At 44.8% G+C, this 26357-nt stretch overlaps 1 protein-coding gene across 1 annotated transcript in view; it reads right to left on the bottom strand.

Annotated features, from left to right (window-relative positions):
* The window catches only part of LOC138246462 (alpha-tectorin-like), a 270914-nt gene that overhangs the window by 77630 nt on the left and 166927 nt on the right, over nt 1-26357 (bottom strand). Inside the window, exon 11 of the mRNA XM_069201099.1 lies at nt 25703-25819. Coding sequence (XP_069057200.1) covers nt 25703-25819 — 117 coding nt within the window. The remainder of the gene's footprint in view (nt 1-25702; nt 25820-26357) is intronic.

The raw sequence follows: 26357 nt of genomic DNA, 5'->3' as shown, positions 1-26357 counted from the left end.
GCGTTTCGTGCGGCCAGCTGTGGATGGTGAGGGGTGTCACCAGCGGCCCCAGCACTGTTACAGATAGTGGAAACGCCCATAGTGTCATTTATCGAATCATGCTGTGTAGTGGGCAGAGGGATGCCCACAGACTGAGTGGTTACTTGGTCCTGGGTGAGATTTATGGCCGCATGCACCAGGAGCCTAATACGTGAGGATATTCAGCTGTATCTGGAATACAGTTTGATCCAGTATTGAATATGGTGTAGGGCTTGAGCGCAGTCGCTAAGTGTGTCTTGATTGCAGCAAGAAGCTCCTTTAATGGGCTTAGTTGTGCTTCAAGGATTGGTAACATTTGATGAAGATCGCCTTGATGTTAACATTACCTAAAAGAGTTGGGCTTGTTCCCTTTCAAGTTGCAGTTTGGTTAAGCTAAGATCTCGCCTGTGGAGCACGAGTGCTTATCTTTTTCTGTTTGGTAACAGGTTCTGCTGGTAAGTTAGGACTACCGTGCCTCTGAAGGGCCAGGCAAACACACAGCGGTGTTATATCTGTTATGCTTCCACACACACTGGTTAAACTGCAGGGGGTCATTGACCCCTTGCAAATCTGTTACCTCCCTCTGTTGAGCTACAGATTTCATCTACACCAGTGCCATTTGCTGGCCTTCCCAGGATGCACCCATTCTCTAAGTATAGTCTACCTTCCGTAAGGGCTGTTTCATTTGCTGCAACCCCTATTGCACGTTCTAACATGCTATCAATGCTTGTGGGTTTAAGAAGTATTACAGGGCATCCAGTTGCTTTATGCTTGCCCGTTCTGAAGGAAGTTTATAGGGAATGTCTCTCCAGTATGCCTGAGGATACTCATCCACATCAGGGGGTTGGCACAGTGCAGCCTTGTCCAGGGACAGATGGGCCCCTCTTGGTCCGGTCTTGGCCCGGGTATATGCTGGCATCCAGCATGTGTCTTGTGGGAGAAGTCCAGCTCCTTTCAACGCTAGAGGCCCCTCCTACTGTTGTGTAGCCATTTTAGCTATAGTTTTTATCTACGTTATTTTAGCACACTAGGCCTGCCACTGTTCACTTTACCGTAGATATGCTTTATTTTAGCTTCCTTATTTTATTTTAACAGTAGCCACATTTGCGGTCTTGTTTTATTTTCTCTATCTAGCTGTTCTCGCCTAGGTCAGCACTGCATTCCTAAACAAGACATTTCTTTCACTCTGTGCTTTTCTCAAGGCTGAAGTAAGATAGGTTGCAGGCAAAAGTGGTACGCTTTGGGGGTCATTCTGACCCTGGCGGCCGGTGGCCGCCAGGGCCACCGACCACGGGAGCACCGCCAACAGGCTGGCGGTGCTCCCACGAGCATTCTGACCGCGGCGGTTCAGCCGCGGTCAGAAGCGGAAAGTCGGCGGTCTCCCGCCGACTTCCCGCTGCTCGGGGGAATCCTCCATGGCGGCGGAGCGCGCTCCGCCGCCATGGGGATTCTGACACCCCCTACCGCCATCCTTTTCCTGGCGGGTCTCCCGCCAGGAACAGGATGGCGGTAGGGGGTGCCGCGGGGCCCCTGGGGGCCCCTGCAGTGCCCATGCCAATGGCCATGGCACTGCAGGGGCCCCCGTAAGAGGGCCCCACTGTGTATTTCAGTGTCTGCAATGCAGACACTGAAATACGCGACGGGTGCAAACTGCACCCGTCGCACCCCTGCAACTACGCCGGCTCAATTCTGAGCCGGCGTCCTCGTTGCAGGGGCATTTCCTCTGGGCCGGCGGGCGCTCTTTTGGAGAGCGCCCGCCGGCCCAGAGGAAATGTCTGAATGGCCGCCGCGGTCTTTTGACCGCGGTGCGGTCATTCGGCGGCGGTACCTTGGCGGACGGCCTCCGCCGTCCGCCAAGGTCATAGTCACCCCCTTTGTCTCCAATGTTCACAGAAACATACACACTTCTACGTGGGGATCTTCTTTTGGAACATCAGCTGTTTTATTATAAAACACTATTTTGACCCATGTACGTTAGAGGGAGATTCCAGCCAGATGACCACGACTGTATGCTGATTGCTGATTGCTTCGCTGCAGCTGCTTATGTAGACTACAGAACTCATGCTCAGGTATCAGAGATTATGTCTTCCCAGGGGAACCCAAAAGGCAGAATTAGAGCTTAACATTCTGTGCTCTAACATAGTTTAGGTAGCAACTATCCTTAAAAATCTTAGTGACAACATGGTAGAGTTATTCTTGTGTTTTACTCTCCTTGTCACCATTTTAATCCTGTTGTGCTTCATCATCCTAGTTATTGCAATACATGCCTTATTATCTAAGATGCAGTTACTTCAATAAAAACCTTATTGAACTATATACTCTGCCTCTGATTGTCCTTGCATATGTGAGACTAATGTAACTGAGAGAAACAGATGATATCTGAGTGACCACAATTCCCCTGAAGAGTCATTTATGTCATGCGCCCGGTTGCCCAATAATCCCTGCTCTTGGGTGGAGATGAGACACTGCTAGTTAGCTGGAACAAAACCCGAATTAAGCCAACAGGTGTCGCATGGTGTGGGATCAGACTCAGTCCCCCGCAGTACAGGTGATTCTGCCTCCCCAATCCAGTAGTCTCATTAAGATAATGAGAACCTATGCAACACTACCAGTAGGAACAACAGGCAGGCAAGGGGGATGAAGTCCAACCCCAGAAAGGACCACAAGGAAAGAAGGCAAGTAAAGGTGTTTCAGTTGCTCCACAGTATATCTTGCGCTGCTGGAAATGTCCAGCATTTTTTCAGCACTAGAGCCCTCTCCTATCAGCAGGAACAGCAGGGCAGGCTGGGGGACAAAGTCTCACCCCACTGAGGTCCACAAAGAGAGCAGGCAAGTGCAGGCATTTTAATTGTTTCACAGTGCTTCCCTCGCCATGGGAAATGTCCAGCACTTTTCAGTGCTAGGAGGTCCCTCCTACCAGCAGGAACAGCAGGGCAGGCGTTTCAATTGATTCACAGCGACCAGTCAGATTTGAAGCCCTGACCTGCCAGACCTTGTGAAATGAACTTATCTTAAAATGTTCAGCTGCTGGCTCCACCGCCCTCCGATGTCAGCTGGCTTGTACTATATACTTTTCAGAGGTTGGTGAAAGATGTGGAGGTCCTCCAGCCAACACCTCACTCTATAGGCTGATGTATCATGTCTCTTTTTTAATATACCATATATACTTGCATTTGATTTATTTTTTCATAGCTGATAATTTGATCAGTATTTTTGTAATGTGTGAAATCTTATCATTGTTTTAGTTGCAGCTTTGCAATATTAAACATTGCACAGTCTACAATCATAAATACATCACCATTTTCTAACCTGTTACCTGCAGTATGCTCTTAGATTGTTGTGGCAGATGCTCAACCCCATAGTTTCACTCCCTGGCGGAGCTTGCTCACCAGTCTAATTTCATTCCGAGGTGGGCAAGTAGGCAGGAGGAAGGCTGGAAACAGAAGCTAAATATATACCAGCTTGGTTGTGTCTCGAGAGTCTGGAGAGAAAGGCCCCCGAGGCTGTGTGTGCAACATTCTTAGTACAAAAAGAGACTTCCAGCAGTAGCAGCTCGTCATTTGATTCCCCAGTGTTATATAGCAGCTTCACAGTGTTGCGGTTAATAAGTAGAGCGCTACCATTCTGTATTTATGACAAAACTGTGGCACACCTGAAGCCATCTTGATGGAATCAAAGCTTCAAAACCTAAAGCATTTGCTTTAGATATGAATAAACAGAAGCTGGTATGTTTCTTATTGAAATTATGATCACTGCTCTAGAAATCTGAAATGAGGACACATTTTCTATGAGTTCTCAAAAACCTTCATCATCTATTTCTGTAAAACCTTCTGAAATGCAGAGAGAAACATGTACTTCCCACACCAGTCTTAGGGGGTCATTCTGACCCTGGCGGTCATGGACCGCCAGGGCCAACGACCACGGAAGCACCGCCAACTGCGGTGCTTCTGGGGCCATTCTGACCGCAGCGGTAAAGCCGCGGTCAGAAAAAGGAAACCGGCAAGCAGCGCCACCATGGGGATTCCGACCCCCTTCCCGCCATCCTGTTTCTGGCGGTTTTCACCGCCAGAAGCAGGATGGCGGGAACGGGTGTTGTGGGGCCCCTGGGGGCCCCTGCAGTGCCCATGCCACTGGCATGGGCACTGCAGGGGCCCCCTAACAGGGCCCCATTAAGATTTTCAGTGTCTGCTTGGCAGACACTGAAAATCGCGACGGGTGCAACTGCACCCGTCGCACACCAGCAACTCCGCCGGCTCCATTCGGAGCCGGCTTCATCGTTGCTGGTGCTTTCCCGCTGGGCGGGCGGGCGGCCTTTTGGCGGTTGCCCGCCAGCCCAGCGGGAAAGTCAGAATGACCGCCGCGGTCTTTTGACCGCAGTACGGTCTTCTGGCGGTTCCCGCCAGGCGGGCGGCTTCCGCCGCCCGCGTGGGTCAGGATGACCCCCTTAGTCTCTCAGTTAATTAAGACTCAACTGCAACATCACAAGTGTTCTAATGAGCAAGTAGAGCGCTAACATTTATTTTTCAAGACAAATGTAAGGCATTCCTGAACACAGGTCTGTTGGAATATGAGCCTATGAATTTAAAGCCTTTCCTGAAGAGAAGGCTGAACTAAATGAGCAGTGAGATGTTAATGTAGGCATGAAACTAGACATTTTAAGATCTGAGGAAATGTATGGGATTTTAGTAATTGGTGGCATAATGCAGTTTTAAAAATGCTAAAAATAGTTAAAAAAAGAGACTCCTTCATACGTTAAACATTCCTTTTCCACATCCATGTATTCAATCTTTCAAGTCACCTTATAGCACCTCCTGCCTCACCCTCCCATCCCAGGCCCATCCTGGAGACGCAATTGATAGTTAAGTAATCTACAAATAGTGTATTTCAGCGGGTTTTGGGGTTTTTAATGTTAGCTTGTCTCTCATTCCTACATCTAACTATAGCGTCATTTTCACCTTTGTTTTTTCATTGAGTTTTTTTTTTTTTTAACACAAGTTAGCATTGTAGAAACTAACTGTGCTCCTGTTTGGTTAATTTGTACATTAAACAAAATAGTTCTGTCATTAGCTAGCAAATTAAAACAGACACGATTTCTTAATGGCAGAAAAAATGACTTAATGTAAAATGAAAACTCAACTCAAAATTACAGCAAATGCATCTATTATGGTGCAAGAAACTGTCTTTGTACACTATACTAAAGGTTGATCAAGAAAATCTTTTGAATGAAAAAGAAAGGTAATGACGGGCAATTCCAACAGATAGGCTGCACTAAGGAATTGACCGCACTAAGGTAGTAGAAAAAAAACTGTCACTGTGCCTCTAAGGGCCTCATCCTTCCTCCTCTGTCCCGTCATGCCTCAGGGGGTGACATTTAGGTCAGTTCTTACGTGCAGGGCCCTGGAGCACTGAGTGCTCCCGTTTTTTGGTTTATCTTAATTTAAAACTGTAGGAAAATGACCCCTTTTGCCTCTTTTTACTTGCCACCTCCACTTTTTGCTAGATCTTATTGCTGGTTTTTAGAAACAGGCCCATTAGTAACATTTGATTTACAGGCCCTGGGCACCTCTAGTGCACGTTACTAGGGACTTAACAGTAAAACAAATATGCCAATCATGGAGAACCAATTACGTACACATTTTAAACAGGAGCACTTGCACTTTAGCAATGGTTAACAGTGGTAAAGTGCCCAAAGTAACAAAAACAGTAAAATCAGAGTCCAGCACACATCAACAACCTGGGGAACAGAGGCAAAAAGTTAAGGGAGACCACGCCAAGGATGAAAAGTCTAACACTGGTTTTTGGACTTTGCACACTGGGACACTGCAGTCTAGTGCCCAGTGCAGGAGTACTGACCCCTAAAGCATGTTGGGGTTGCCTATACTCCTAATTGCCATATTTAACTTACCTATAAGTCCCAGGATATAGTACAGACTGTTCCCAGGACCTGTAAGTTAAATGCCACTAGTAGAGTACAGCACACACCGTGCCACTGCTAGAGTAGCCAACATGACTGCAGGCCTACTGTTGTAGCATGTCTGTGCAGTTTTAAAACTGCAGTTTTGACCTGTCCAAAACCCCCTTTTCACAGGTCTATTCCAGCCTTTCAAATATTGATAAGTCACCCCTTAATAGCCCTTAAATGCCCATAAGGCAGCATACATGATATTTAAAAGTAGGACATGTAAAGTTTTAGTCTAGGCATGTCCTTACGGAAGAAAATGCCCTTAAAGCTATTTTCACTGTTGCAGGTTTACCTGTTCCATAAGAAAGCATTAGGAGTGTTATCTCCATCTAGGAACCAGATATACCAGAATAAAATCCATTCTTGGACCTAATACAAATCCAGTTAATTTGTAAAGCCAGATTTTTACTAAATATGTTATAAAATGTACTTTTTAAAGTCATCTTTAACCTTCATAGAGTCCCTAGAAACCCACTTGCATGAGCTTCCAACAGTTATCCAGGAGCTGAATAGCTCCTTTGTGAGGACTGAACTTGCTCCCAGAGTTGAGACTGGAGGCCTTGGGTGTTGGGAAATGTTGACATTCCTTTGATAGGGTGTTCTAGGGGCTGTGCCCAGCCCCTCCCATATCTTCAAAGGATGGAAAGCCTTTCACTGGCAGATAAAGATCACACTTGGGTCTGCCTCTTTTTAGTCTTTCTAGTCAGGCTGTTCTTAGTTCCTAATCTAGTGCAATCTATCTCAGCACTGGTTAAGAGTGACCTGAGAGAGGGTTTGCCAATTTCCATAGCCACACCTCTGGGAGTGCACAGAGAGCTCTGCATAAGGAGAGAAAGATTCTGCCATGTTGTTTTTTGGTAGATGAGAGTGGTGTGGGATTGTCTGCTGCCATGCAAAGAGGAACTGCGGCAAAAGTCGGTAGGATTGCCCCGGGGAACCTGTTCCCTATTTTTAGAGAGGGGGCAGGAGTCACCCCAATCATCAGCTAGTGACATGATTAAATATGGTACTAATGGGTACCTTTTCCAGAACACTACTGGACCTGTGGAAGACACAAGAAGGACAGCACCTGCTGTTGGGACCAGTGAGGAGAATCCTAAGGGTTGGACCTGTTCTCACTTGTACCAAATACAGAGAACTGGGCGCCAAGGGCCAGTTAGCTGATCTCCTGTTAAGCTACAGGACTACAAAAGCTGCAAGAAGCAATTTTCCTGAAAGATCCCAGCTGACCAGTAGCAACTGGACCTAGAGCCACACTGGTGGCTTCCTCTGAAGTGAGTCCTGACCCCCAAGTGGTGTTCCTGAGATCCTGGAACCCTTAGCTGTTGGCAAAGTGTAGTCATCCTCCCTAACCCTAAAGTATGGACCTCAAAACTTTTTGCCAACATTTTCTTCAAGAGAGGCGACATAGGAATGGGACTTAGTCAATCCACCATGGGTGCATTGCTGGTGGGATTAGACTACCCGCAGAACCTGCTATCTTGTTCACCAGGACCAATGTTGACACTGCATCTAATGATGTCACAGCAACCAATGCTGACCGACCCTCACTCCACTCACTCCCTATTGATATTGAAGTCATTTTTGATCAAATCATGAACTTCTCCCGCTCGAGCAGTCTGCCTTTCTCAACAATTGCATCAGGACCCCATTCTCCTTTAACTTGTCAAGCCCTTCGTTGGCTTCATCCTGCTGCCTTTATCGCCGACTAACTCAACGACGACCTGTCAATGTCAAAGAATTGCTTCTAAGAGAAGCAGCTAACTCTTTGACCAGCTTGATCCAGTCCCTCTATTCCACCTGCAATGGACCACGGTCAGCGTTAACTTGTGACTCTGCCCCAGTCTTGAGCAACCAGGTGCCTACAGTTGCCGTGTTGCGTGGTTTGGTGCCATTTTTATTTGAAACTTAAAAAATTCATATCTCCAGTTTCCCTTATTGGATTTTTGTCATTTTGATGTCATTTTGTATATTAGAATATTGCCTAGTTTTATACATTGAAGGGTGATTTTGAATCTGTTGTGTTTTTGACTCTTTACCTGTTTTGGTACTTCTAAATGCTTTACACAATATTTTAAGTTACACCTGTCTGCTATGTGCCATAGCTACCAGGAGTTGAACTCAGATTTAAAGGAATGAAACTTTTACTGCACCTAACAAGAAGTGTGACATTATTACTTGTGGTAGACTGCCATCCACCCTAACTAATAATTCATGTTCTTACAAAAACTTTTCAAAACTTCTGTAAACAATCTCACTCAACATTTCTTGGAACTATGGCCCAGATGTAGAATGCATGTTTGCCTCTGTCCAATTGCAACAGCAAAATGCTTTCTGTAATGTACAAAAACCAAAACGAGATTTGGTAACTTGTCACCAAATTGCAATTTGGATTTGCGAATAAAAACAATTCAGAAGGGGTGTGCTCAGGGCATCTCTTCCAAACACGGAAGCTTAATGGAGTGTATTAATGTTTAGTGACTGAATTGCAGTCCCAAACATTTGTATTTTACCACCAATTAAAAGTTGGAGGTAACCCATTTGCAAATGGGAAGGTCTCCCCTTGAGATTGTTTGTAAACATATTTTATAAGAGCTGGCAGTAGACCCACGCACGGACCACTGCCTACTCTTACAAAAAAAGATATATATATTTCATTTGTCTTTTAAATGCAACCCATTTTCCTTTAAGGAAATGAGCTGCATTAAAAAAAACAAAGAGAAAATTGCTTTATTTAAAAGCAATCACATGCATGGTGGTCTGCGGACACCAGCAGGTCAATATATCTGTGATGGCAGTGAATTCTAGTGGGTCACAAATTGCAAACTACTTTTTTAATATTCATGAGGTAGGTCTATTTGCGACCCCCTTTGGGATTGCTAATTTGGAAATCAGGGTCAGATGTAACTTTAGTACATTAGTAATAGCGATTACGATATAGCGATTCACAAAAAAAGCTATTTGGTAATCACTGTTATAATGTTCGTACCTCTAGCCCAATGAGTGTTTCTAATTTATCTTTTTATTTTAAGTCAGAATGCCTTTGACTATTTCTGAAGTACCCTGCCTGTGAGAAGAAAAAAGCAGTGACAGACCCCATGATGTCTGTATAGTCTATCTCCCAGAACATCACCACTGTGAGGACTGTAGCTATGGCTAATTATGTCCATGAGTACTTGTAACGACAAGCAGATAATTAGGTTACACAGTCTAAAGGAGAGACTTCAGGAGGTGGCATCAGGGTGCTTCAAGGACCACGGCGAGAGGGTGCTCTCCACTTCTGCTGTCTTTACATACTCCAAGGGCACCCTGACAGGGTACATTCAAAGAGAGATGTAAGCAGTAAAAAAGACAATGTTCCCGTACACCATCAATTAGTACTAGTACTATGCCAACCTGTTACAAGATGGGCCTCTTTCAACGTCAACACCTTCCTCAAAATTGAAACCTAAATGCAAGACCCCATCAACATCAAAACTACCTCTAAGTAGAAAATCTTCTTCTCTTTCAACATCAAGGCATAAGGGATCTTCCCAACCTTCTGGTCCATCACCTTCAAGTTTACACATTTCAATTGCGTTCCTTTGTCATCTCAAGAAGAGAAATTTGCTGAGGTCTTCTGACTCTGAGTTCTCTAGAACTTACTCTCCCACCAAAGAGATCACCAGAGAGTTGTCACCAAACCAGTCCCCACACAGATCAGCCTCTTGGAGCTTCTCTCCAGCAACACCTACATTGCCAGTATTTTTGTCATTTCCTCATCTCCCTTAGTGCCAGGGGTGCCCAATACAGCATCTTCCCCACCTAATCCACCACAACCTGAGACTCCACACAGGAGTCAGAGATCTTGATCTAGGTCAAGGTCTGACAAGGTCTGACAGGAGGTGTCAGTCTCATTCAAGATGCTCCAAACTACATAGTAGATGATCTATCTCTCACAGGACCAGTCGAGAATACTCTCCGTCTTGGTCTTCACATCCATCCATCAGAGACTACTCACCAACACTGATGATTCTCTATCTTCCTGAGTTTTGATGTTGACTGCATCAATATCTTCGATGCCTTATTTGTTAGTGTTGTTGCAAAATTACACTAGCCAAACTAGGCAGGGTCTTGCACCCACTACCCTTAATGCCACCATTATCACTTTGCCTGGTATCTGCCAATTGATTCTGTTTATTGGATTTATTTACCCTTTTATAGTTTTGTTATTGTGTAACTTTACTTTCCTGTTTTTACTCAGTTATTCTTCCTGATCCTTGTTTGCCCTGCCGCCCATGTGCCTCCTGCTGTTTCTTCCACCTGCTTCCGGCAGGCCCTGGCCACGGCCTCCCAGCAACCCTCTCACCTCCCAGGGACTACGTAATAGAGGTAGCAGCACAACCTCATTTAGCAGGTCATTGTACCTGCTCCCCTTTCTGCCACCATCATCGCTTTGCCTGGTATCTGCCCATTGATTCTGGTGTGCAAAGGCAAACCCACGTGAACTACGAATAGTGCCAGGAACCCTGGTCCCCAGATGCCGCAACAAGAACTGCTGCATCACATCTCCATGATCAATGGTAGGAGCTTTACCACTGCTTCTTCTCCTTCAAAACCAGAGTAATCAACATCGCCGGACAGACCGCAAACACAACTACTCACACTACGTTGACGGAGACCACCACAGTATAATTCTAGTGCATCCAACTCAACGTACAATCACTCGGCAAACACACCACCTAGATCTGGGGCACTATCTCATTTCTCACCCCAGATGTCATCTTCCTTATGGAAACATGGCTGAACATTTCCTTAGCGCCAGACATCGCCATTGCCACCCCTGAAGGCTACTCACTGGGACTAAACCAATCATCTACAAGTACACCATCTGCTGCACTACCTCTGTAGATTAATCGACCCAGATAATGGAGCATCTCAACTTCCAACTCCACACAGATGGAAAAAGAGGCACCCTTACCTCCAGACCTCCATGACCATGCCCCTGTTTCTGCAACGCCATCCCTGACCTCATCGCCCCTATTGCCATCAACTCCAAACACTACATCTTCCTAGGAGATCTTAACTTCCACCTTGACGAACTCAGTGACACTAACACAGTTGACACCCTGGAAAGCATGAGTAACATCGCCCTCAAACAACTTGTCACCAACACCACCCACATTGCAGAACACACACTTGACCCCATCTGCACCTCCAGTGATAAGGTTGAGTACATCTTGCAGCTTTCCTGGACTGACCATTGCAGCATCCACTTCAGGACCTACCAGCACTAGCACTTCACCTCACAGCACCATGTGTAGAAACTGGAAAAATTTATCAGAAGACCAGTGAAACAAGGCTCTGAATACCCACCTCCCAGACACAACATCCAACCCAGCACAGGCTACGAAGAACCCCTCTCAGTGGAACAGGTAGTGTGCCAATTTAATCGTGCCTCCCAAGCCAGCCAAATCCAAAGGCCTTGCCAGAAGAATCAGCTGGTTAGCTGCAGAGTTAAAATCCACCAAACACAATTGCTGGCAACTAGAGAGGAAATGACACATCAGGAAAGAGGCAGGAGACAATATCACTTTCAAGATAGCACCCAACCAGTACCACCGCCTCCTGAAAGAAACAAAGAAAAGTTCCCTAGCAGACCATATAGAAGCCAGCACAAACCACAGCAAGGAGCTCTTCACCATGTTGAAGGAGTTTTCCAACCCCACGGCCGGGGACAGCATCACCCCCTCCCAAGAACTGTGTGACACCCTGGTGTACATCTTCCATGACAAGATCTCTGGCATCTACGAAAATTTCAAACCTCAACCCACCGACAGTATCAGACTGCTTACATCCACGATCACAAACCCATGATCACCTATTGGGACCCCTTCACAACTCAGGACACTATCTCCATCATGAACTCCGTGTGCTCAGGTGCACCCATGGATCCTGTCCTCACCACATCTTCAACCTCGGGGCAAGACAATTGGCGACGAGCTCAAGGAAGTATTGAACACTTCCATCATGTCAGCCTTCTTCCTGGAAGACTAGAAACATGCTGTTGTGAGGCCCTTCCTGAAGAAACCAACTGCAGACCCATCAGAATCCAAAAACTATCCCAACTCCCCTTTCCATCAAAAGCTTTAGAAAAGGCAATTAACCAGCAACTCACCAAATGCCTAGAACACAACAACCTCCTGCACCCCCCTCAATCTAGATTCTTAGCCAATTACAGCACTGAGACAGCCCTGATGGCAACCACCGACGACATCAGGGCCATTCTGGACTGCGATGAAATGGCAGCCCTCATCCTCCTAGATCTGTCAGCTGCCTTCATCACCATTTCCCATCACATCTTAATCAACAGACTTCACCACATCAGAATCCAGGGAGAAACACTCAAATGGATTGCCTCATACTAAGTTCTTCTTGCTATTGAACACAGGATTTACAGAACTGGCAATCCAATTGTTCTTCACTCGTGCCTCTTTCAAGTCTGTGCCTCTAGACTGCAGAATAAATCTAAAACATAAAAACAAGTTTTAATTAAAAATAGCGCCAAGAAACACAAAGCACCAATTGTGGTTATCTTGGTGGAGGGTTTACTTTCTAACTTAGTCCAGCTGCACATGAGGAGCCTCAGTCAGGAGCTTTATGGTGGCACTGCGATCATTGTGGGCATGAAGAGGAAGGTGAAGTTGGAATTTCACGCTGGCAGAAAGCACAGGTGGTTGTTGTCAACACAAAGAGCACTGTGTGGATGAAGCCTGTAGCAGAGGACAGTGCGTAAGCAGTTGTATGCAGATCCCATGTTGTTCTTGGTAAAGTGTGATTGTGTTCATGAGGAAAACGGAGGTGGTTCTATTTTGACAAGAAAAGCCCAAACCTCTGGATTCTCATCGTTTTCTAGCAGTTTGCAACCTGAAGTAGTACTCTCTGACAACAGCGAATGGTCCAGAACCTGGGAAGACATCTCTTGAATGTCAGGACTCACTCTAGCAGAGACAAGCAGCACGGTCCATGCAGCTTCAGTTGGTCTGGGTCAGCTGAGCAGTTGCAAGGAAGGACTCTGGAAACCTATTGTTTTCCTTTGCCTCAAACAGGAGGTCAGCCAAGTGCCCCTCAGGATTACTTCTGGGATTCTGGGCTCTAGGCAAGCAGGGCAGTTCTTCTTCTGAATCATTGCAGGTTCAGGAATATTCTTATGAGAGGTTCCGAGGGTGTCACATTTATATCTTGTTTTAAAAACAGGAGGGGTGGGGGGGGAATTAATTTGGTCCAGTGTATGGTCCCCCTATCATTATTTATAACAAATGAAGGTACAAAGTTCTGATGATGGAGTTCCAAGTAGGGCCCCTAGATACAGTCCAGGTCAAACTAGGCACTTCAGTCTATAGAAGCAAAAGTCCTAACACACCCAATAGGGTGTCATGCTTCATCCTTGGCCAGCTTCTTGTTGGACTGGCGCGCAAATGTCCAGCGGGCCCCACAAAGGGGCTTTTTGCCAGAGATCTGCTGTGAAATTGAGTGCTAGGGTGTATTAGCCCTATGAGTGAGAGGAAGATGTGCAATCTTGCTCCTAGAATGAATCTGGACCTTCACGCAGAAAGCTCAGAACTTAAAGTAACAGCTCATCATGAGACGGTTTGAGCACAGATGAGGAATGGAGAACTGTTCCCCAAACTTTCTACAACTTACCTGACCTTCATTATCCACAATCACTGATGTGTCAACCCCACTATCTGTTTATGCAGCCACACCCACCAATGCCATACGGTCCTTTTTTAGGCAGCGGTCGGGCAGAGGAAGTGGCAGGCACAGAGGAAGAGGGAAAATTGTACAGTGAACCAAGGAAGAACTTCAGATTGTAACCAGGAGCAGTGGGAGAGACCCGGAGAAGATAACTTAGTGGTTAATTTGTCCCAGCGATCTCTCACTGATGTTGAACAATGGACCCTTAACATGGGCCTGGGCTTTGTTCCCACCCCAAAGGAAGATTTATTTAGCTTAAACTGTGAACTTACACACTTTCAGGAAGATCCAACTTCATGCCTTTTTTCATGACAAGCCTATTCAGACTCCTGAGGGTACCACTGATTTAAGGAATCCCTCCACCTTCACCCCTCCACACAATATGGTACCACATGAGATCCTCACTTTTGAAAAGGTGGTCTTAAATGACTTGAGCAAACTATGGCCAAGACATCCATTTGTTAACATTCCCACCAGAGACAGACAAGCTCTGAACTCCTTGATGAAAGACCCCAATATTACCATTAAACCTGCAGATAAAGGCAGTGCCCTGGTCTTATTGGAAACAGAAACATATCGACAGGAGTGTCTATGCTTATAGAGTGGCGCCTCCTTTTATGATCCCATCTCTCAGGATCCTTCCGAGAGATTACAGAATAAAATACGATGGGTCATTGCGTAACCTAAAACAAACAAATGGATAACTCACAAGGAGGCTGATTTTTTAGATATCTGACAACCACCCGTACCATATTTTTATTGCCTTCCAAAGATCCACAAAGGAGTACTACCACCTCTGGGTTGATCTATTGTGTCAGGAATAGGCTTCATTCTAGAACCTCTATTGAAATTCTGTCACTTTTTTGAAAGACACCAAAAATGTACTCAGTGCTTTGATCAGTCTTGATATGGAATCCCTTTATACGAGCATTCCCCATGCAGCTACACTTAGGGTGGTTGAAGACATGCTCTCTACGTCCGATTGGTCATTTGTGACTCCTGTTGATTTTGTCATGGACTGTGCTAACATAGCTCAGACAGAGAATTTTTTCCAGTTTGAAAACCAACTGTACCATCAGACTTCAGATGAGCGGAGGTGTCTGTAGGAAAGCACCCTTTTTGACATGGTTAGCCCCCACGTTTTTGGCTGGTTTCTGATATGGAATTGCCTGTTAGTGCACGGGGTCCCTGCTAATCATATCCCCAGTGCAAGATCTCTTTCCCCAAAACTGCTGTTTTGCACAATTGGCAAACTCTTTAGCTAGCAGTGTATGTCCCTAGTAAATGGTACCCCTGGTATCTATGACCCCAGGTCATAGGTACCAGGGGTACTAAGGAAGGTCTCTGAGGGCTGCATCACCAACTGTGCCACCCTCAGGGACCCCTCACCTAAACCACACAGTGCTGCCATTGCAGACTGCGTGTGCTGGTGCAGGCTAAATTGAAAACACGACCTGTCACACTTCCCTGTGCACCAGGTCCCCTATCACTGCATGTGCCAGGTGTAAGTTACCCCTAAGGTAGGGTGCATCCAGGCACAACTGAGGGCATATATGCATGAGCAGGTATGCCCCTGATATGTCTCTGTCGATTCTGAAATACAATAAGGGCACAGGGAAGCCATTTTAAGTGCCTGACCCCACTATTTGGTGGCAGCACAGGCAGGAAAATTTGTTAAATTAGGAGGAGTGCCCACTTCATGCCAGTCCGAACCCTAAGGTGGATGAGCTGAAGTGGACACTACTTTTGAAATTCCGCCATCTTGTTTGGAAGGAATTAGGCCACTACGGTTATGCCCATTTCCCAGCAGAAGTGGTTATGAGAAGGGTCTGGATACCCTCAAGGTGGTCAGCCCATTGGCTTCTGCCTAGCACTCCACATAATGCCCCTAAAATGATTATTTAGGTGGCACCCCTGAAACTTAGAACTCGGATTTCAACAACCTAAGAAGAGCCAGATAAAGAAGAGTTGCACCTGCAGAAAAGGAAACGAAGAAGCGCCTGACCTGGACCTTGACCCGGCCTGCCTGCTGGCCTTGAATGATCATGCACAAGAAGCCAACTCATCCAGCCTTCAATAAAGACTCAAGTCTCCTGTGGGTTTGCCCTGCAACAAGAAACTCCAAAGAAAGGACTCTGAAGCTGCTGGAACCCTGCAAACCCAACACCAGAAGTAACCACTGCACCCGACGTCCACAACCCGAGAAGAAGCCAACCGACGGTGCTAATGTGGGTCCCCAGCTGCCCCTATACCAAGTCCATTGTGGTCTCACCCATTTTGGACTCTTCCGACATCGGCAGCCCTGCACGCAGGCCCCTCTCCCACAGGCATGTGGTGAGAGAAAATCCGACACCTCCAGCAACCACTGCACCCATGACCCCTGGCCCCAGCTGAGGTGGATCATCGGTGCCAATGATATCCCCAGCCTCCTAATAGCTCAAATCGACCCTGGGTTCACCCCTGCCGGAACCTCCACGACGCCTGCAGCATCAAAACACAGGACCCCCCCTGTGAGTGGTTCCTGATGTGAAAAGCCGACACCCCTGCATCCGTCGCCCCTGGGCATAGGAGAAGAGTCCCAACAGTGCAACTATGTTCAGAGCACCCCAATTCTACTACCTACCTGTTTGTTGTCCCTGACTGGCTTCCCAGCCAGAGCCTGCAGCCTGTTTGTCATGGGGTCAAACTCCCATAGGAAACCATTGGGCACCTGACGCCTTATTGCACCTCTGTACCTGGCCGCCTGGTGTGACCTGTTGGTGTGGTTCTGATCAGTGGCCAGTACTTACCTTAACTCCCTGAGATTGGCTTTGTTAGTCATTGTTAACCCTGTGTTTGCTGAACATTGTTTTTCCTCGATAGGATAACTTTGCGAGAACACTGAAAATTGCACTCTCTCTATTTTTGAAACTATTTATGCTGAAAAGTCTACTTACCTGATTACCAAGTTCTTGGGTTTGAAACATATATAAAAAGAACTGTTATTTTTCTAAATTGACCTTGGATTTATTCATTGAGTGTGTGTCTCAATTATTGCCTCTGTGAATACAACAAATGCTTAGCACTAACCACTGATAAGCCTAACTGCTCGGCCACACTACAATTAGAACATTACATCTATCTAACTTTGCCTCTGCAATACCAGTTGGGGATCCCCTGGACTCTCTGCACAGTGTACTTCATTTTAGTGCACTATATAGAGATTCAGCTTCCTACCGTGTCTGAACGTTTTGTGCACCAGATGCGATTGTTGAGGTATGCTGAGTCAGTGTTTTGTAGTGTCTTGCAAGTGTGAGTGAGGGGTATGAATTGTGGTTCTTTATGAATGTAGAGCCAGCGTACCTCCTTCAGGTGTGGTGTGATGTGAATGCAGTGTGGGAGTTGAGAGTAATTCTGTCCGTCGAGTTCTGAATGATCTGCAGCCTTCTGGTGAGTTTTTTTTATTGATGCCTGCATAGATCTTGTTCCTGTTACCAGCCTGCTTGTGACCAGGGCAAGTGTGACAATTTTCTGAGTGCTGATTGGGAGCCAATTGAAAATCTTTCTCAGCATCCTTAGGGTATGGAAGCATGAGGCATTGAGGGCATTGACTTGGGCGATCATGTTGAGTTTGCTGTAAATGATGACACCACGGTTCTTGGCATGGGTGGTGGAGGTAGGAGTCTTTCCTATCTCTGTTGTCTATCAGGTGAACTCCCATGTGAGTGTACTGTTCCCGAAGATCACAATTTTGGTCTTTCCGGTACTTTATCTAGTGGGCAAATTCAGTCATGCAGGCAGTGAACTTTATAAAGATACTGGGCGTCTTGTCTGTGATGGAGAGAATGAGATGTGTTTCTCTGGCGTACTAGAGGACGTTGATATTGTGACAGTGGATGATGCTGGCTAGATGGAGAGGCCTTGCTTTGAAGAGGGTCATTCTCAGGGAGGATCCTTGCAGAACTCTGCAGATGAGGGTGCAGGCATCTAAGGTGTACGGTGCCAGGCTGACTGTCTAGGTCCTTCCAGTCAGGAAGGAGCTAACCAATTGGAGTACGTGTCCTTGGATTCCGATGTTGTGTAGACATTGGATGAGGATGGGGTAGGATACTCTGTCAAATGCTGAGAAGAGGTCCAGGAGGATGAGAGCTGCTGAGTCTGCTCTGTCCAGAGTCATGCAGGTATCATCCGTGACAGCAATGAGGGTAGTTTCCATGCAGTGGTGTGTAGCTGCACACATTGCATCTAACTGCCCAACAGTTTTCATCATTACTGGGGTAGATGGCATCATGCATTTTTCTAGTTCTAAATGCCAGGCTTCTCATGAGGCCTTTACAACAGTGTCTAGAATGGCAATTGAACTAGGCTTCTTGCAGCTGGAAGAACAACTTGAAACTAACATTAGACGCTATTCAGTCATTCCCATGGCGGTGTTGATCAGTCAGTCTATTGAAAGGGATCCCTTTTCATTAGGACATTAGAACATACTGCTGCAGCCCTTATTGACAGATGCTTCTCTCCTAGTTTGGGGGAACTCACATGAACTATCTGTAAACACAAGAGTCATGATCAGAGAAGGGAAGATCATATTATATAAACCTGCTGGAGTTTAGAGCTGTCCATCTGGCTTAAAAGTCATTTCTTCCATTACTCAATCAATCAATAATCAGACTTGTAGAGCGCCACTAGTCACCCGCTAAGGTCTGAAAGCACTAGATTACTCAGACCAAATCCCTCCTGATTCAGGTGGACAATACAATCACAATGTACTATCCGAACAAGCAGGGGGGAACCTACTAAAGACCACTTTACCTGGAAGCCCAAATAATTTGGAAATGTCTGCTAATGAAGGAACTAAGCATCGCAGCACTCCATCTACCTAGGATCCAGAACAAGTAGACAGACTTGCTCAATCAGTCAATACAAAAAAACAATGACTGGGTTCTCCACATGTTGTAGGTGTTGCAAAGCATCTTCAAAGAATGGGCCCATCATCAAATAGACTTATTTGTTCATAAACAACAAAAGATTCCCGATTTTTGCCTTAAGATATTACCAGCCATGCTCAGTGGGGAATGCCCCTTTGAAAGACCTCATCTCCATAAATTATTTTGTTAAGACTGTGACAAAAAGAGAACAGAGTGTTTGGATTGCCCCGAATAGGTCTCAGATCACTTTTGGACTACAACAAATCTCAGGGGATCTTGGTCTGACAGTGATAGTGGGATTGTGCAATTTAGTTTAAACCTTACTGTATACATACACTGTGATCTAATAAAATAGCATTTTGTTTTGGTTAGACAAAGAAGTATCCTTCAATAATTGATGGGTTATGCACAATTCATTTGATTCTATTTGTGATACTTTGTTCATTAAATTTTTGGGAGTATAGATTTTTACTACATCCCCTAAACTAGCAACCAAATATAAGTTTCTCCTTTAGAAGACATTCTGTATTTTGCATGCTTGTACCCAATCTCCGGTGGGATTATTGGGTTGCTCTATCTTGGTATACGTTTGAAAGACTGGTCAGGGAAATTTCACTATGATTCCCTCCCCCCATGCTCTAAAATCAATGCTGCTGATTAAACTATGTAATGTCAAGGCAAGGATGATACTAATGGTCCTAGTATGGCCATGCCTTGCAGCTTGGATCTCCTGTACAAGTTTGTGGGCCAGATCCTGCACCCCAAGCTACCACTTTTGAACTTAGCAGTCTGGCTCTTCATTTCCTACAATATGGTTATCTAAATATTCTCAACACTGTATGGATATTCAGAAGGAGGCTTTGCTAGGATGTCATATGCATTTAAGAAGAAGAAGAAGAAGCTTTACATCTGGTGTATACATAATTACTTTGATTCATCCATATGTCATGAAGATGTGGTGTTTCAGTGCCTCTTACATCTATTGAGGCCTGACTCTGTTGTTAGTTAAAGGCATATCTTGCAATTGTGCAGCAATCAATGCATATGGTAAATAGCCTTCACAAACCTCTTTGTTTAGAATGTCTGTAGTTATACATTTACTGTAGGGTATTAACAAAATATTACCTCCCACTAGAATCTCTTCTCCATCTTGGAAGTTCAATATTATTCTTTTATAATGAATGTGCTCACCTTTTGAGCCAATACACAGAGCTACAATGCAACATTTAACATGGAAGTCTGCTTTTGCTGGTTGCTATCAATTCTATATTTTGTACTATAGTGTATGAAATATTCTGCCTCTGTTCACAAAAAACGTGTATGGTTTCCCTAGAAACAGGGTGGTAATGAGAACTCACCAGAGCTTTCTCCTAAAAGTGATATCTAATTTCCATGTAAATCAAACAATTTATTTACCTACTTTTTACCTTTGCAAATTAATTTTCTTTCATAACCTGCAAGTTTGTGATCTATTGATGGATTTTACTCAATCACATCTATTGTGGCAAGATGGTAATCTTTATTCTATGAGATGTTTTAGACTTGGCACAATAGATCTGTTGTGTCTAGTAAGTATGAGGGACCAAGAATATGTCCATAAACTAAAATGTCTTTTCACAGAGTAAGCCTCTTGCAGACACAAAAAGCCTGCACAAGGAATTATTTCTGTCCTTATGTATTTTTGGTGTAACGTAACAGCTGGCTGTATAGAGGTCAATACAGCTACATATTGTAATTTATCTTCATTCAATAATCAACTTTCCCTCCTGATCTCTATTTTGAGGTGTTAGACTGTCGTAGTTTGGACTCTTGCTCTGAGCAAGACTGCTGGTCTCAAGATGACAGTACTTTCGTTGTAGGTGACTAAGTTCCTTCCTACAACTAGTTGTAACTGTTGTCCAAACCTTACCGGCTTACTAGCAGTACCTCACCCGAAACATAATAGTAAAAGGTGATTTGTAGCAGTCGCTTACGCATGGACTCAAAGTAAGATCTCTCAGGGTTGTCGTGGTTGAACGGAAATTACCCTTTTCTCACAGATTTATTATGTCTCATACAAACAAAGGCAATAACACAGATGCAGTAAAGTTATAATAGTTTTTATTCAACATAACTGCAATTTGTGATAAGTTGCATGAACTGCAATGATTAGGATAATGAATATACCAAGCAACAGTATTGTGAAGAGGAGAGTCATTGTTATAAAGACCCCCACCATTATGCAATATATGAAAGAAATATATGTATATGTAAAAAATGGAATAGGCCCTAATACCCTAAGGAGAGTAAGTCTAACCTCCTACCTATAAAAGGAGAGCTGGGTTCGTTAAACCTAATCTGCCAAAGCCGTGTCCATGAGAGGAGCCCCCAACCCTCGTTACCTTGGAATGAGGTCTCTATCTCAGACTCCGCAGGGACACGAAGACTGGGTCAGCGTCAAGATGACTGTAGCATCGGTATCAGCGATGGTGGCGATGCCCTCTGGTCGGAATCCCTCTGATTATCTGTCTAAAAGTGTGTTGTATTTATACAGATCTACAAGGTCCCCTGACATAAGTGTTATTCATAACAATAGATAACAGGCATGCTTGGGACGGCAATTAATATCAACAATCCCTCGAAAGTATAGAGAGGGAAAATCCCTAAGTGTGAATGCCTACTGTATGTTTGTCTTTCGATCTTGATCTTGACGCCTTGTCGCAGTTACACTGATAATAGAACCCATAACACGTGGCCTAACTATAAACAAGGCCGCCATTTTAAAGGAAATAAATAATTAAATGGATTAAGACAGAGCAAGCTAAGTAGGTTAAAAGTCACTGGGTGACGGGGGCACGAGTTTACAAGCCTACGGCTAAGCTAACTCCTGTTATCCCGTTAAAACAAACTAGGATTCAATACAAGACCTGGCATCTTTTGGCATGTTCCCCCTGTCCTTCTGCCTTCTGACCTTCAGTTTTTATGGTATGCTGGACTCTGATAAAGTGTAAGTGCTCCCTATGTAAATTGTATTGGTGATTGGTTTATCCATGATTGGCATATTTGATTTACCCATACGTCCCTAGTAAAGTGCACTATGTGTGCCCAGGGCCTATGAATCAAATGCTGCTAGTGGGCATGCAACACTGATTGTGCCACCCACATGAGTAGCCCTCTGGACATGTCTCAGACCTGCCACGGCAATGTCTCTGTGTTCAGTTTTAAACTGCCAATTCGACCTGGCAAGTGTACCCACTTGTCAGGCCCAAACCTTTCCTTTTACTACATGTAAGTCACCCCTAGGTAGCCCCATGGACAGGGTGCAGTGTATGTTAAAGGCAGAACATGTACTTATGTGTTTTACATGTCCTGACAGTGAAGCACTGCCAAATTTGTTTTTCACTGTTGCAAGGCCGATCTCTCTCATAGGTTAACATGGGGACTGCCTTTAAATATCTTTTAAGTGCAGTTTCCCATTGGGAGCAGATAGAGATTTGGAGTTTGTGGTCTCTGAACTCACAATTTAAAAATACACCTTTCGGTAAAGCTGTTTTTGAGATTGTCAGTTTGAAAATGCCACTTTTACAAAATAGGCATTTTCTTGCTTAAACCATTCTGTGCCTTTGCCTGCTTGTGTATTCCACGTCTGGGTCAGACTGACAGGTGAGCTGTTGTGAATTCCCTCTGGACAGTGACACAAAGGAAGCTGGGGTATAGTATGCATATCCCGATGAGTCTCCTGGACTAGAGAGGGGAGGGAGGAGCTGACACACCTGAAAGGGCTGTGCCTGTCCTCACACAATGCAGTCTCCAACCCCCTGGTGTGTGTGTGTGTGGGGCCAGGCCTGGGCGAGGTCGGATCTTGTAAATAATGGAGACTTTCCTTTGAAGTTTGCCTACTTCAAAGGCAAAACGGGGTGTAAGTAGTGGACCCAAAACCCCAACATTTGAGAACACTTCTGGATCAAAAGGTACCTCTGCCAAGGAGAAGAACTAAAGAAATGAAGAGTACTGCCCCTTTGCAGTGTGTGTGCTTTGCTGGATTGGTCTGCAGTTGCTGTTTCTGCCTTTATAAAGAAAAAAGACTGGACCTTGCTGTGTATCCTACATGTAAAGTTTCTCCAAGGGCTTGAAGTAGAGTTTGCCTCCTGTTGGAAGTCTCAGCGATATCAAAGACTTCAGCTTCATCTGTTTACAGCCCTGGGAACTGTGTGTTTTGTGCTGCAACAGAAGAAAAACTGCAGCCTTGGCATCCCCAACGCTGCCGCTCCACACTGACACCAACGCCGCTGCTTGCACCGTGGCCTGAGGACACTGCTCGTGAGGTATATATGATGCACCGTCCCATCCTACACCACAGCCCTGGTCTACCAACACCAGCACCATCGACTCCAGTGTCGTCAACAGATGCCCCTGTCTGCAGCGCGACCCTTGGGCACTGCATGGAGCCCACCCATGCTGCACCACCACCTTGGGCCTACTGACGGCAGTGCTTCAGCAACGCTGCCGCCGCTGCCTGCACCGTGACCTGGAGACAATGCACGTAGTTCTGCTCCACTTCACACCGCAGCCCTCGTCTCATCGATGCCACAGGACACCGTTACCGTGCCGCTGCCTGCACCTTGACCTGTGGGCACCACATATCGCATCGTCCTGCTTCGCACCGCAGGCCCGATGCCAACCACACCAGCGCTCCTGACTTCGTCATCAGCCCGAGTTAGATCTGCAACATGTATGACTTCAAGGGCCCGACAATCCCTGCACCAACCTCCAGAACCGACGCCAGCGACACCGCACTGCAAGGATCATGGTGCTCTTCATTTCCAAGGTACTGTTTGCAGGTCTTCCTGACACCGCAGCTGGACCACAAACTGTATTTTTAAGTTAAATCTTGCAAAATTAATATCTTTATTAATGTATGTTGGATTTTTCTCGTTTTCGTCTTGTTTTACACAGATAAATATGGTTATTTTTCTAAAACTGATGTGGTGTCCTTTTGTAATGTTTTTACTGTATCACTGTGTGTTATTTGCAAATTCTTTACACATTACTTCTGAGCTAAGCCCTGTAAAGTTTCACTGTACAGCTGAAAGAGTCATCAGAACTGATGCCAAGCACTACAAAACACTGCAAAGCCTTGCCACACAGGTGAAATCCCCATCAGAACCAACGCTAAGTGATGCAAAGCCTCGTAAATCCATGCTCACATATCTCACACCAAGGACATAAAGTACAATTACCAGTAGCCAAACTTGGTCCTGTGCCTGGTTTGTGCTCCATTGTGGTCGGCCTGAGTTTGTGAATCAGCTGTACCAGATGTCATCAGTTGATGCTATTTTTACTTAAACGTTTCAAATTCAATATATTCGGTTCTACTGATTAGATTTTTGTCATTCTAGTACCATGTTATTTATTAAACTTTATTCTACTTTTCTAAATTGCTTTTGGATTTTTCTTGTGTAATGTTTTCACTTTATCACTATTTGTGTGCTGCATAAATACTTTACATATTGCCTCTAAGTTAAACTTAACTGCTGTTGTGCCATGCTACCAGATGGTTAAACACAGGGCAATTTAGTGACTTTTGTGGTTCACCCTGACAATGACTGTGGTTGTACCTGAGTGGGACTTCTACCTCCCCTCAACAAACAACCTGATTCCTTACATTCACTTTAATATTGATTTCAGTGACTTTTGGAATTTTTGGAATCATATATCACATGGAAATGTTCCCTGTGCTCAACCGCGGGCAGCCAACACCCACAGGGGATGTCCTTCAGCCATGCAATTTGCGGGAAGGCCTTCACCCAACATTTTGTGGGCCGCTAACCTTTCAGCCATGCCCAACATTACTGCTCAAATGGGTTTGCCTCCTCGCCCTGTGCCCCACCCTCCACAGGGAATAAGCCACCTCTGTGCCCCAGCTTGCCTCTTGTGCAGTGGGATCGGCCAGCAGGACTTGCTTGTGTCCAGCCCCTGCACCCAACTCAATGCAGGCAGCCAACACTCAGAATGCATAGCCTTTGGAAATGTGCCCAATACTTAATTGGTTACCAATCTCCATTGTGCATCTCCTGTTCTTCCTTCTGCCTTTCTAAACAAAAACTAAACATTCTAATTCTAATCTATGCCCATAATAAGTTGCTCTTTGAAAAGATAGCTTTTTAATGTTGACAACCCCAAAATAAACATGTCATATACAAATACATAACAGGTATCACGTGCAGTATAGTCCAATAATGGCAGTTGGGGTTGAAGTGTTATTTATAAATCATTCGGCCATCAGCCTTTTGGTTTGTGATGTTTCTAGAACCCCTCAGTGGCAATATTAGACCATACTACATAATTAAGCGTAATGCATCCTATATATACATATACAAGTGTTTTTTATATATGCATTTGAATAGAATAGTTATTTAAGTGTGAGTGCTTCAAGATCGAGAAGATCAGGTGTATTGGCAGGAAAGTTTAGTCCATGTAACTTCAATGAGGATTCCCCTGCAGATAAAATAGGATTACAGGTCAATGACTTTTCCTTCTCCTTAATAGTAGAGCAGAGTAAACATTCTTACTCTAGTTCAGTCACTTTTGGGGGGAAGTACCCGATGTTGGGATTGGGCCCTCCTTTTAATTGAGATGTCTTGAAGTAAATATTTTAGAGACGTGGAGAGTAACCTTTCTTGTTTCTTGTTCAGTAAAAGGAGTGCATAGTGTCTGTAAGAAAAAGCTTGTTAGAGCTAATCTCTAGATATCCTAAATATACGGCAAACAAAATATATTTGTATTAAAGTTTTTAAAGACCTGCAAAAACACTTCCCACTTAATGTAGTATTGGATCAATATTTAGGATAACTCTGGTTCATGTATATTTGGGTGCAAGTGCTTCATAGCTGGTAGAACTGGATCGATTTATTGCTCTAACTCTCATCCAAGTTTGAAAGAAGACAACACCAGTCCAATCATTAAACATGCCCTGAGACTACCATATTTTCTCTTTGTAACGTGTGAAAGATTGCACTTGCTCCTGGGAGGCTGATGACAGGTATGTAACAGTCAAAGGTATACATTGCATTTTTAGTTGAAAAGAATGATGTCTTACTGTAGTTGGCCTTTTGATGGTCATCATAATCATCATAGCAGAAGCACCCGAATTCCCCGTTGAGCTGTCCGCACCACTCTGAGCCTGTACACATCAGCGCTTCGCAGGGATCCTCCTCTGTTGTGGACGTGTACAGCATTATTTAACCGATACAAGTGCATTTAAAGTTAATGACAATTACTCATAAGCATCAGAATCTAAGTAAAGTGTGAAATACCAGGCACTGTCTCAAACAGATACAAGATATCTGCTCTTTAGAGATTCCTCTGGAGAGAAGTTCAGCATGGGGTGGATGTCTCAAATCATTAGTTACCTGTAGAAATGACACTGCAGACACATGCCAAGGCTAGAAGAAGCATGAATGATAAATGCCCTCTCACCCGTAAGGTCATAGGGCTAAATGTACAAACATCAGTGTTTGGGATTAACAAATAGCGGATTTTTGTGACTTGCTATTTGGTAATCGCAAACACTAATGTACTAAAGTGTGTTTTGCGCTTTTTGAGATTCCCAGTGGGTTGTAAATTGCGATTCAGTAACATGTTACCAAATCTCAGTTTGGGCATTTACATCCCAAAAAGCATTTTTCCATTCGCAAACGGCCAGTTTACAACCATTCCTGGGCATTGTGCAATTGGAAAAATGCTTTGTACGC

Source organism: Pleurodeles waltl, chromosome 7 (assembly GCF_031143425.1).
Source record: "Pleurodeles waltl isolate 20211129_DDA chromosome 7, aPleWal1.hap1.20221129, whole genome shotgun sequence".
Taxonomy (NCBI): Eukaryota; Metazoa; Chordata; class Amphibia; order Caudata; family Salamandridae; genus Pleurodeles; species Pleurodeles waltl.
The sequence above is the reverse complement of the archived record's forward strand: the minus strand, read 5'-3'. Positions and strand labels throughout refer to the sequence as shown.